This window comes from Corvus kubaryi, unplaced genomic scaffold, assembly GCF_017639235.1.
Source record: "Corvus kubaryi isolate FWS band 111438036 unplaced genomic scaffold, C.kubaryi_AGA036_p1.0 36445, whole genome shotgun sequence".
NCBI classification, from domain to species: domain Eukaryota; kingdom Metazoa; phylum Chordata; class Aves; order Passeriformes; family Corvidae; genus Corvus; species Corvus kubaryi.
The window spans coordinates 1,521-13,863 of record NW_024580871.1 but is presented as its reverse complement, the minus strand read 5'-3'; the positions used below and the strand labels follow the sequence as shown (position 1 = coordinate 13,863).

The 12,343-nt window shown below is 61.9% G+C and overlaps 1 protein-coding gene across 1 annotated transcript; it reads left to right on the top strand.

The window, feature by feature from the left end:
* Nucleotides 1-325: 325 nt before the first annotated feature.
* Nucleotides 326-8,958, top strand: NOX5 (NADPH oxidase 5; the record flags this gene model as incomplete). The annotated part of the gene is made up of 15 exons (XM_042019899.1): nucleotides 326-512; nucleotides 1,284-1,494; nucleotides 1,767-2,196; nucleotides 2,471-2,624; nucleotides 3,157-3,329; nucleotides 3,827-4,009; nucleotides 4,779-4,911; nucleotides 5,104-5,351; nucleotides 5,642-5,749; nucleotides 6,005-6,037; nucleotides 6,696-6,820; nucleotides 7,303-7,387; nucleotides 7,621-7,720; nucleotides 7,827-7,993; nucleotides 8,738-8,958. Coding segments are annotated over 15 exons (2,469 nt in total), but the record flags the coding sequence as incomplete, so codon positions are not given.
* Between the last annotated feature and the right edge of the window lie 3,385 nt (nucleotides 8,959-12,343).

The following is a 12,343-nucleotide window of genomic DNA, read 5'->3' as shown; positions in this document are numbered from 1 at the left end:
CCTGGAGAAGGGAAGGATCCAGGGAGAGCTCAGAGCCCCTTCCAGGGCCTAAAGGGGCTCCAGGAGAGCTGGAGAGGGACTGGGGACAAGGGATGGAGGGCCAGGACACAGGGAATGGCTTCCCACTGGGAAAGGGGAGATTGGGGTGGGATATTGGGAAGGAATTCCCGGCTGGGAGGCTGGAATTCCCAGGGGAGCTGCAGCTGCCCCTGGATCCCTGGAATGTCCCAGGCCAGGCTGGATCCTCCTGGGATAGCGGGAGGTGTCCCGTGGGAATGGGCTGAGCTTTCCGATCCTTCCCAGCGCGATTCCCGCCGTTCCCTGACTCCCCGCTCCGTGGGGAACGTTCCCGTTCCCGCAGTCCTTCTTTGCCGAGAGGTTTTTTGCGCTCTTCGACTCCGACGGGAGCGGCTCCCTGAGCCTGGAGGAGCTGCTGGGATCCCTGCGCCTGCTGCTCCACGGGAATTCCATGGAAAAGCTCCGCTTCCTCTTCCGCGTGTACGACGTGGACGGTGAGAGGAGGGAAAGCGGATCCGGTTGGGTTTTCTGGGATAAATTTGGGATTTGCTGCGCTCTGAGCATCCTGCTTTGGCCAGGATGAGGCCGCTGCCCTCGCTCCCTGGTGGGAGTGGCAAAATTCCATGTGGAAGCCCAGGACTCCATCGGTCACGCTCCAGGATTTCCCTGGAAGCGCTTTTCCCAGGAAAAGGAGCGGGCTCTGCTCCAATCCCAACTCCCCATCCCAGTTTCCTGGAATTGTGGGATCGTTTGGGTTGGAAAAGCCCTCAGAGATCAAATCCAGGCATTCCCAGCACTGCCGGGGCCGCTGGGCCTGTCCCCAAGTGCCACATCTGGGATGGGGACTGCGCCCCTTCCAATGGCACCCTTTCCATGAAGGAACATTCCCAAATATCCAGCCTGAGCCTCCCCTTGGTGCCAATTCCTGTTATCCAATCACTCATTCCTGGGAGCGGCTCCTGACCCACCCAGGATATTCCTCCCTGTGAGGAAAATTCCTGGATTAGAGGTGCAGGATGGAGACTCCATGGAATATTGGGATCCTCCTGCCTGTTCCAATGGCACCCTTTCCATGAAGGAACATTCCCAAATATCCAACCTGAGCCTTCCCTGGGTGCCAATTCCCGTTATCCCGTCCCTTGTTCCTGGGAGCGGATCCTGACCCACCCTGACCCGTGAGGAAAATTCCTGAATTAGGACTGGAAAATTATGATGGAGCTGACTCCGTAGGGCCGTGGAATATTGGGATGCTCCCGATTTCCCAGGGAGCGGCTCCATTGACGCGGAGGAGCTGCGGGTGGTGCTCCGGGAGTGCCTCCGGGAGAGCTCCATGGCCCTTCCCGAGGAGCGGCTGGGAGCGATGAGCCAGGCCCTGCTCCAGGCGGCCGACCGGGATCACAGCGGCTCCATCACCTTCCCGGAGCTCCGGGAGCAGCTGGAAGCGTTCCCGGAAATCCTGGAGAACCTGAGCATCAGGTGAGGGGGAACTCGGGGATTTATGGGCGAGGATTCCATGGGGAGCCCACACTGGGCTTGGGAACACCTGGAGAACCTTGGGATCGGATCGGGGGTGGGTTGGGATGGGGCAGGGTTTGGGATTTGGGATGGATGCAGGGATGGGGCAGGGTTTGGGATTTGGGATGGGGCAGGGATGGATGCAGGGATGGGGCAGGGTTTGGGATTTGGGATGGATGCAGGGATGGGGCTGGCTGCCCTTTCCCATCCCGCCCCCCATTCCCATTTCCCAGCGCCGCGAGCTGGCTGAGGCCCCCCGCTCCCACCGAGCGCCGCCTGTGGCCGCGCTGCTTTTCCCGGGACTTCTGGAGGGAGCGGCTGTGCTGCTTTTCCCGGGAATTGCGGGGGGCCCGGCTGTGCTGCCTGGGCGCCTGGGCCGCTGTCACCGCGCTGCTGGTGGCCCTGGGGGCCCTGCGACACCGCGAGCGCGGCCCCGCCCTGGCGCTGGCCCGGGGCTGCGGCCACGGCCTCAACTTCAACTGCGCCCTGCTCGCCGTGAGTGCCCGGGGCGGGGGACACGGGGGGACACCGGGGGGACACGGGGGGACACCGGGGGAGGGAGCCGGGAAGGGTCGCGGGACACCCAGGAGGGACGCTGCTCCTAAAGTTTCCCATTGTCCCCGACATCTCCCATTGTCCCCCAACGTTTTCCGTCGTTCCCCGGTACCTCTGCTTGCTCTGGCCCCTGCCCTCACCTCCTGTCCGTGTCGCTGACCCTGTTCCCCCGCTGTCCCCTGCCCTGCCCCGCTGTTCCCCCGCTGTCCCCGCTGTTCCCCCGCTGTTCCCCCGCTGTCCCCTGCCCTGCCCCGCTATTCCCCGCTGTTCCCCCGCTGTTCCCCGCTGTCCCCTGCCCTGCCCCGCTATTCCCCGCTGTTCCCCCGCTGTTCCCCCGCTGTTCCCCCGCTGTTCCCCGCTGTCCCCGCGCTGTTCCCGGCAGGCGCTGATGCTGCGGCGCTCCCTGACGCGGCTCCGCTCCACGCCGCTGGCGGAGCTGCTCCCGCTGGAGCTGCACGTGCGGGGCCACGAGCTCGTGGCGTACCTGGTGCTGGCGCTGGCGGCCGCGCACTCGGCAGCGCACCTGGCACACAGCGGTCAGTGCCGCCCAGTGGTGGCCCGGGAAAGGGGCTGGTGGCCCCGGAAAGGGGCTGGTGGCCCGGGGAAAGGGGCTGGTGGCCCCGGAAAGGGGCTGGTGTTCCAGGGAAGGGGGCTGGTGGCCCCGGGAAAGGGGCTGGTGTCCCCGGGAAAGGGGCTGGTGTCCCAGGGAAAGGGGCTGGTGTTCCAGGGAAAGGGGCTGGTGGCCCGGGGAAAGGGGCTGGTGGCCCGGGAAAGGGGCTGGTGTACCAGGGAAGGCGGCTGGTGTACCAGGGAAGGGGGCTGGTGGCCCCGGAAAGGGGCTGGTGTCCCCGGGAAAGGGGCTGGTGTCCCGGGGAAGGGGCTGGTGTCCCAGGGAAAGGGGCTGGTGTTCCAGGGAAAGGGACCGGTATCCCCGGGAAAGGGGCTGGTGTCCCAGGGAAAGGGGCGGTGTCCCGGGTGGGCATTCCCGGGTGGGCATTCCCGGGTGGGCAGCGGGAGGGGGGCCCGGAAAGGGGCTCTGCGGCGCTGAGCTGTGCCCGCTGTCCCCAGGCCTGGCCCAGGGGCCCGGGCAGGTGGCCCTGGGCGAGTTCGTGCTGCGGCCCCGGCCGGGCTCCGGCGGCGTGGCGGGCACGGCCCCGCAGAGCGGGCTGGCGCTGCTGGCGCTGCTCCTGGCCATGCTCGTCTGCTCCCGGCCCTGCGTGCGGCGCGGCGGCCACTTCGAGGTGATTCCCGTGGGAATTCCCGCTTGGAACCGCGGCGGTGCCGTGCCGGGAAAGGGGGCGCCGGGGGCGGTCCGTGGGTGCCCATCCTGGGGCTGCCCCATGGGGAGGGGGAGCTGGGTGCCCCCGGGACCCCCTTGGATCCTCCGCAGTGTCCGTGTGGGATTCCTGGGATTTGCTTCCGACGGGACGCAGGGAATGGGCGGAATGGGAATATCCCACTGCCAGAGGGATATCGGGAAGGGATTCCGGGCTGGGCTGGCATTCCCAGAGAAGCTGTGGCTGCCCCTGGATCCCTGGAATGTCCAGGGCTGGCTTGGAGCAGCCTGGGATAGCGGGAAGGTGATGGGTTTGAGGTGCTTTCCAAGCCAAATCCCAGAGATTCCAGGATTCCCTTGGGCTGCCTTTTCCCACGGGGACACCCAGACAGTCCCACTGGGAAGCACCCTTTGGCTCCAGCACTTCCCATTCCCATTCCCGTTCCCATTCCCATCCCTCAGGTGTTCTACTGGAGCCACCTGTCCTACATCTCCGTGTGGCTCCTGCTGCTCCTGCACGGGCCCCACTTCTGGAAGTGGTTCCTGATTCCCGGCTCCCTGTTTTTCCTGGAGAAGGTGCTGGGCTGGGCGTGGCGCCGGGCAGGGGATCTGCACATCCTGGAGGCCAACCTGCTCCCCTCCAAGGTGGGAATCCATCCCAAATCCCAAACACCCCAAATCCCACATCCCAAAGATCACACATCCCATCCATCCAAGCCATCCCACATCCCAAAGATCCCAAATCCCACATCCCAAAGATCCCAAATCCCATCCATCCATCCATCCATCCATCCATCCATCCATCCATCCCTCCATCCATCCATCCCAAATCCCACCATCCAATCCGTCCCAAATCCCACCCATCCCAAATCCTATATCCCATCCATCCATCCATCCATCCATCCATCCATCCACCCATCCACCCATCCACTCATCCCAAATCCCATCCACCCACTCATCCCAAATCCCATCCATCCACCCATCCCACATCTCACCCATCCCAAATCCCACCATCCCTGAGCCCATCCCACCTCTCCTGGGACGCTGGGAATGAAGGAACAAATGACCATGGAAAAGACAGGGATTGCAGTGGGAAGTGAAAGGAATTCCTTTATTTCCAAGCCTTTTTTCCTACTTTTTCCAAGTGAAAACTCACGGAACAACCAGAGCAGAACAAAACCTCCTGGAACTCTGAATTTTTTCCCAAAATTCCGCAGTTTGAGCCCAGTCTGAACTGGGATTCTGTGGAATCCCAACTGGGCAGGGAATGCGGAACAACCCCACCTTCAGCTCCCATCCCTGAGTGTTAAATCCGGAGCCGGAACGCGGAATTTCCGCTGCAATTCCCGGGCTGGAGAGCAGTGGAAGGTATCCTTTGGCTATTCCCAGTTTTCCTGCTCCCATTTTCCTGCAGGTGACCCACCTGGTGATCCAGAGGCCGAAATCCTTCCACTTCCAGCCGGGGGATTACGTCTTCCTGAACATCCCGGCCATCGCCGCCTATGAGTGGCATCCCTTCTCCATCAGCAGCGCTCCGGAGCAGCCGGGTCGGGCCATCCTTCCCTATTTTCCATCCTTGGAATGCTCTGCATTCCCTGGCATCTGTCTTGCATCCCCACGGTGATGTTTTTGCAGCTGGGATGGGGCTTGGAGCGATCCGAGGTGGTTCCATGGGATGAGGTGGGTTTGAAGTTGTTCCCGATCCAAACAATTCCAGGATTTTGGGTTTTATCCCACAGAAACCCTCTGGCTGCACATCCGGGCCCTGGGCCAATGGACCAACAAGCTCTACGAGTACTTCCAGCAGCTGGAATTGCACGGCCCGGAGCCGAATCCACCCGGGAAGAGCTGGAGGGAGCGGAGGAGCCGGCACTGGGAACAGGTCAGCGGGATTGGGATCAGAGCAGAGGGACTTGTCCAGCTGGATGCTGAGTGGATCCCATGGGATCATCCCAGTGCGCAGCCGGGGTGGCCTCCGGGGAATCCCTCGGGATGAACATTCCCTGCCTGTCCAGCCTTGAGGGATTTTGTGTCCCATGGAATGGGAATTTGTGCCCCATGGAATGGGATGTTGTGTCCTGTGGAATGGGAATTCATGTCCCAAGGAATGGGATCTTGTGCCCCATGGAATGGGATCTTGTGCCCCATGGAATGGGAATTCATGTCCCAAGGAATGGGAATTCGTGCCCCATGGAATGGGATTCTGTGTGGCCCTGCTGGAGGCCCAGCAGATCCCTGGGAACATCCCAGCGGTGATTCCCGGCCTTTGATCCCCAGGAAGGCTCGCAGGGAGGATCCGTGGCCACCGGCAGGGACGGAGCCGTGGAGCTGACGGCATTCCGAGCCCCCGGAGCGGCATTCCCGGGAATGGACCCGGAGCAGGGGGTGAGCCCTGCCCCCGATCCCAGGGGACGGGGAGGGGTCACAGCCAGAGGATCCCCGGAGGGATGATCCCAAATGGGATAAAGCTCCTTCAAAAGCTCTTGGGGAGGAAATTCCTTGGATATTGTCATGGCATGGAGAGCTGGAATTGTGTGTGCAGCCCGGTGGGAATAAATCCAGGGAATAAAACCCCCAAATCCCAGGAATTTTGGGAGTGCTTGGGAAGGGGGCACGGTCACTGCTCTCCTCTCCTCGCAGGGCTCCGGGCCGGGGCAGAGCTGCAGCGTCAAGGTGAGGAGATTCCGGCCTTTCCTGGATCCCGGGACATGGGCTGGGATCAGCATTCTGGGGCACCCCATCCATGTGCCCGACCACCCCATCCATGTTCCCACATCCCACCCATGTTCCCATCCATGTTCCCACACCCAATCCATGTTCCCACATGCCATCCATGTTCCCACATCCCATCCATGATCCCATCCATGTTCCTGAACATCCCATCCATGATCCCACACCCCATCCATGATCCCATCCATGTTCCCATCCATGTTCCCACACCCAATCCGTGTTCCCATCTGCCCCATCCATGATTCCATCCATGTTCCCACATCCCATCCATGTTCCCATCCATGTTCCCATCCATGTTCCCATCCATGTTCCCACACCCCATCCATGTTCCCATCCATGTTCCTGAACATCCCATCCATGTTCCCACATCCCATCCACGTTTCCATCCACATTCCCAGCCACTCTATCCCTTTATCCCTGTGCATGGATGATCCCACCTGGGGCTGATCCAAACCCTTCCCTGCTGGAAGATTCCTGATCCTCCCACCCATCCATAAAGATCCCAAATCCCGCGATCCCCTCTGTGCCCTTCTCCTCTGCCTGGGAGCTCTTCCAGCACTGGCAGCTGCGGGATCTCTCCCTGAGTTTGGATCTCTCCCAGTGCTACCTGGACGGTCCCTATGGAACTCCGAGCCGGCGGATCTTCACGTCAGAGCACGCCGTGCTCATCGGAGCCGGCATCGGGATCACCCCCTTCGCCTCCATCCTGCAGAGCATCATGTTCCGGTGGGTCCCACGGCAGCCTTTGGAATTTGGGAATATCCCAGCGAACACCCCTGACTGGATTTGGGATGTACACCCGGGTCGAGCTGTCCTCCGATGCCTCTTCCTTGGGATTCTGTCCTTGGGATCCATTCCTTGGGATTCATTCCCACGGCCGCAGGTGGGGCCTCCCTCGGGGCCAGGCTTTTCCTCGGGAATTTGGGCTGCAGGAAAGGCGCTGGAGGGAGGTTGGACATGGGCAGGAACCGGGAAGGAAGAGGCAGGAAAGGGGAGGAATGGGCAGGAAAGGGGAGGAAAGGCAGGAAAGGCAGGAGAAGGAGGAAAGGCAGGAAAGGGCAGGGAAAGGGCAGGAAAAGGCAGGGAAGGGGAGGAAAAGCAGGAAAGGGCAGGAAAAGGCAGGAATGGCAGGAAAGGGCAGGAGAAGCAGGGAAAGGCAGGAAAAGCAGGGAAAGGCAGGAAAAGCAGGACATGGCACTCCCGGGCAGGTACCGGCGGTGGAAGCAGAGCTGCCCCAGCTGCCACTTCTCCTGGAGCGAGGAACGGCGGGATGAGGAGATGACGCTCCGGAAGGTGGGAATGGCGCAGGAGGGAATGTGGGATCCAGGCTTGCCCTGGGACGGGGGCTGCAGGCTCCCGGGGGCGGAGAGCCCAGGAGCATCCCTCAAATCCGGGAGGTTTGGGAATGGGGGCTGGATCCGGGGCTGGATCGGGGATGGATCCGGGAGTGGATCTGGGATGGATCTGGGAGTGGCTCTGGGATGGATCCAGTGACTGCTCAAGCCGAGGCCTTCCCGCCCTTCCAGGTGGATTTCATCTGGATCACGCGGGATCAGCAGCACCTGCAGTGGTTCCTCAGCCTCCTGTCCAAGCTGGAGACGGAGCAGGCGGAGCTGGAGCCGGGAGGTGAGCGCGAGGCGCCGGCGGCATTCCCAGGAAAACCCCCACCCCAGTGCGGGTCCTGGAGCGGGGCCGGACCCCCGAGGGCAGCTGGGATCCCTGGAATTGCCAGGGAAGTTCCTGGAGCTGCACCTGTACCTGACCTCGGCGCTGGGCAAGGGGGACGTGAAGGCGCTGGGGCTCCAGGTGGCCCTGGATCTGCTGGCAGCCAAGGAAAACCGGGATTCCATCACCGGCCTCCGCACCCGCACCCAGCCCGGCCGGCCCGACTGGGCCAAGGTGAGGCCGGAGCGGGGATCCCGTCCCACATCCGCCGGGATTCCCGGATCCAGGGAATGGGAATGCCGGGAGGTGTGGAGGGGCTGGGTGGGGCTAAAGCAGGAAGGGATGGGAGAAGCTGGGAATGGGTTGGGAGGGAATGGAATGATCACCTCCTTCCAAGCCTGGAATGTGGCTCAGGGATCATGGAGCCACGGGGTGGGATCAGAGAGTCAGGGAATGGGATCAGAGAGTCAGGGAATGGGTTGGGAGGGAATGGAATGATCACCTCCTTCCAAGCCTGGAATGCGGCTCAGGGATCATGGAGCCACAGGATGGGATGAGAAAAACATGGAATCGGCTGGATTGGAAGGGACCTTAAGGATGATCTCATTCCAAGCCTCTGATCCGGCCTGGATCAGACAATCAGGGAATGGGAATGGGTTGGGAGGGAACGGAAAGATGATCTCATTCCAACCCTGGAATGTGGCTCAGCGATCAGGGATAATGGAATGACTTGGGTTGGAAGGGACCTCAAAAATTATCGCATTCCAAGCCTCTGATCCGGCTCAGGGATTGGAGAATCACGGAATAGGATCAGAGAATCACGGAATGGGCTGAGCTGGAAGGGACCTTAAGGATGATCTCATTCCAAGCCTCTGATCCAGCTGAGGGATCAGAGAATCCCGGAAAGGGATCAGGGAATCAGGGAAGGGGCAGGGTCGGAAGGGAACTGGTGCCGAGGCCTGCATCCCGGCGTTCCAGGTGTTCGGGAAGGTGGCGGCGGAGCAGCGCGGCAAGGTCCGGGTGTTCTTCTGCGGCTCCCCGGGGCTGGCCGGGCTCATCCGCGGGCACTGCCGCGCCTTCGGCTTCCGCTTCTCCAAGGAAAACTTCTGACCTGCGGCGCCTCCTCCCGCCCGGCCCGGCGGCCGCATCCCGGCTTGGATCCGCTCCGAGGGCTGGGGCTGGGCCGCGGAGCTTTGGGATGGAGGGATGGGATCCTGGAGCCGCTGGGATTGGGATGGCTGGGAGTGGGATGGGTGTCCTGGAGCCTCCATGAGATTGAAGGGGAGAGCCAGAGGGATTTGGGATGGACGGATGGGTCCTGCAGCACCAAAATCCATGGATTGGGGATGGAGGGATGGGTCCTGTGTCACCTTCCCAGGATCTGGGATGGATCCCGTGTCACCCTGCAGGGATTTGGGATGGAGGGACGGGTCCTGCAGCACCAAAATCCATGGATTTGGGACGAGGGGATGGGTCCTGGAGGGCTCTGGGATGGGAGGGGATGAGGTCCTGGGGCAACTTCCCGGGATTTGGGATGCTTTGGGATTTGGGCCGCTTTGGGATCCGTCGGTGCCACAGGAGGGCGCTGCAGCCCCTGGAACAGGGAATCCCTCGGGCTGCGCTTCCCGGACCCCTCGGAATCCTTGGAAGAGCGGGCTTTGGATTTAGGGCTGGAATGTGCCGCAGGGGGGGATCAGGGTCGGGATGAACCCGGAGCTGCTCCGATCCCGGCCCCATCCATGAAAAACTCATGGAGTTCTTCCCTTTCCAGCCGCCATTTCCCCTCCTTCCCCGGTTCCCTTTGGATCTGGGAATAAACGAGGAAAACATGGGAATGTGCCCTTTGGATCTGAGCAATAAACGAGGCAAACATGGGAATGTGGGGGCTGATGCTGCTCATGGAAGCAATTCCAGCTCCTGGGAAAAACTGGGATGGGAAACGGTGTCCGAGAGGTGCCGCTCCCTCCAGCCCCGGATCCGCGCTGGATTGGCATTGGTTTTCCTGGTAAATCAACGAAATCTGGGAATCGGGAGCTGGAGAGGCCCCGGATAACGATTCCTCTCGCAATTCCTGCTTTCCCAGCCTTTCCCATGGCCGGCATCCGCTCCAATCCCGGCCCGCCGCAGGATTCCCGGCATTTCACGGCGCCCATCCGCCGCGAGGGGCACTCTGCCGGCTCCAGCCCCGCTGCTGCTCCTCCCGCAGCCTTTGGCAGCCGCTTGGAATCATGGAATTGTTTACTCTGGAAAAGCCCTTGGAGCTCACGGCGCCCAGCCCTGCCCAGCGCCGCATCCACAGGGGTGTAAAGCCCTCCTCGCTGTGACTCCAGCCCCGCCTGGCAGCTGCTCCACGGCTGCAGCTTTTCCAGGCGGGAATTTTTCCCAATATTCCCGATTTTCCCAAGATTCCCCTCAGCCTCCCCTGGCGCGGCCACCCCCGTTCTCCCTGAGGGCCCTGCGGCAGGAAAGCCGCGTTGCCCTCCCCCCCTCGCTCCCGGTTCCCTTCATTAATGATTAATTAATGGCTAATTAATTATTAATTAACCCCTCCGGGAATTATTGCAATTAAAGCCAGCGGCGCCCGCCTCACGCGGCCTCGCCACGTGACCACTCGGTGGGCGGGGCACGGCGCAGCCAATCAGCGGCGCGCTCCGCCCGGAAGCCCCGCCCTCACCAAACGCGCGGTTCTGATTGGTCGCCGCCAGGCCGCTCTCGCGGGAAGCCGAGGCGGGGCCGCTCCCGCCGCTCGGCCCCGGGCGCTCCGGCGGCAGCGGGGCCGGGCTGAGGCGGCAGCGGGGCCGCCGCGTGGCTGCGAGGCAGCGGCGGCAGCGGCGGCAGCGGTTCCGGTGTCCCCGGGGCGGTGGCTGCTCCGCCCCGCCCCGCTCCGCCCCGCCCGGCGCCGTTGTGGCGGCGGCGCCGCCGCGCCGCGCGTTCCTATTGGCTGCGACGCGCGAGGGCGGGGCCCGGCGCTGCCCCTCCGTGCTCCCCCCGCTGCCCCGCGCGGAGGTTCCGGCGCCCGCCAGGCCCCGGGCACAGGTAAGGAACGGGCCGGGATTCCCGGGATTCCCCCGCGGGATGGGAACGGGAGCGGGAGCGGGAATGAGAGCGGGAATGGGAGCGGGAATGCGGGAGGGCAGCGGGATCGGCCGGCGCTGGCGGGGCTGGGCGTGCTCGGGCCGCCTCGGGGTTGCTGCCAGAGGCTGCAATGAGGGAATAGGAGCGGTGGGAATGGGGGATTTGGGATTTGGGAATGCGGGAATAGGGGCTGGAAGAGGCGGGAATGCAGGATACGGGCTGGGGGATGCGGGAATGTGGGGCGCGGGAATACGGACTCTGGAATTCGGGAGTGAAGGCGATGGAATTGGGGAATTCAGGGATACGGAATTCATGGATTCGTGGAATGCTTTGGGCTGGAAGCTGAGCCCGTTGCGCCGCTTTCCATAGGCAGGGACATCCCCGTTATCCCAGGAAAAGGCTGGAGCAGCCGTACTCCGTTTGCTATGGATTCGTGGTCATTTTCCATGGAATTCTGGCTGTTTTCCATGGATTCGTGGCCCTCAGGGAACACAAATCCCAGCGGGAATCTCTCCCAGCCCGGCTCAGGAGAAAAGTGGGAATATCGGCTTGAACATTCCATGGCATTCCCATCCCATTCCAGGTGCCTCCGGAATCCGAGCAGCAATTCCAGCTGGGAGCTTTTCCTGGGAAATTCCAGGAGAAGGAGCTGCAGCTCCGGGAATTCCCGGTGGGAATCATCCTGGCTGGGCTGTCATTCCAAGGCATGGCCTGGATGTGGTTTTTTGGGAATTCCCAGCCTCTGGAATAGCACGGAGAGGGAGAAATCCCGAGGAACATCCGGGAGAATCCAAACGAGATCCGAATGTTCCCGGCTGGAAAAGGGGGGAATTCCAGGAATCCCGGTTTTGCTGGGAGCTGGGAGGAGGCTTCGATCAGGAGCACATTCCAGGATTGGAATTCCCTGGGGTGGAAAAGCGGGAAAAATGCTGGAATTCAGGAGATTTCGGGAATTTTATTACCCCCAAAAAAAGCAATGAGGAATTTCTTGGAGCTCCCATCCCAAAAAAAATCCCTTGGAATTCCTTCCCGGGGATCGCTGCAAATCTGCGGAGGGGATGGGAAATCTGGGAATCGCGGCCCCAAAAAAAGCGGGAATTTCCACGGCTTGGAGGAGTTTTCCCATCAGGAATCGGAGCCTTTGGGGCTTTTCCGTCTCCTGCTTCCAAGGGAATTCCGGGATGCTTTGGAATTCCAGGGGAAAGCGATCCCAAAAAATGTCACAGAAGTGTGAGGGGGGTTGGAATTCTGTGGGAATTCCGGAGGGAATCCCGCACTTGGGGCTTCCCGGGGCGTTTTCCCCTCCCAAATCCCGGGATTGGGTTGGAAATCCTGGAACACGGAGCTCATCCCGCTTTTCCAGCCGCTCTTGGGCAAACAGAAATTCCCGGAGAGTTCCGTTCTCCCGGCTCCCAGAGCAGCTCCGAGCTCTCCCAAGGATTTCCTGGGAATTCCCGGCGCGAGGCTCCTGAAATCCTTGGGCTTTCCCTGGGACAATCCTGGAATTCC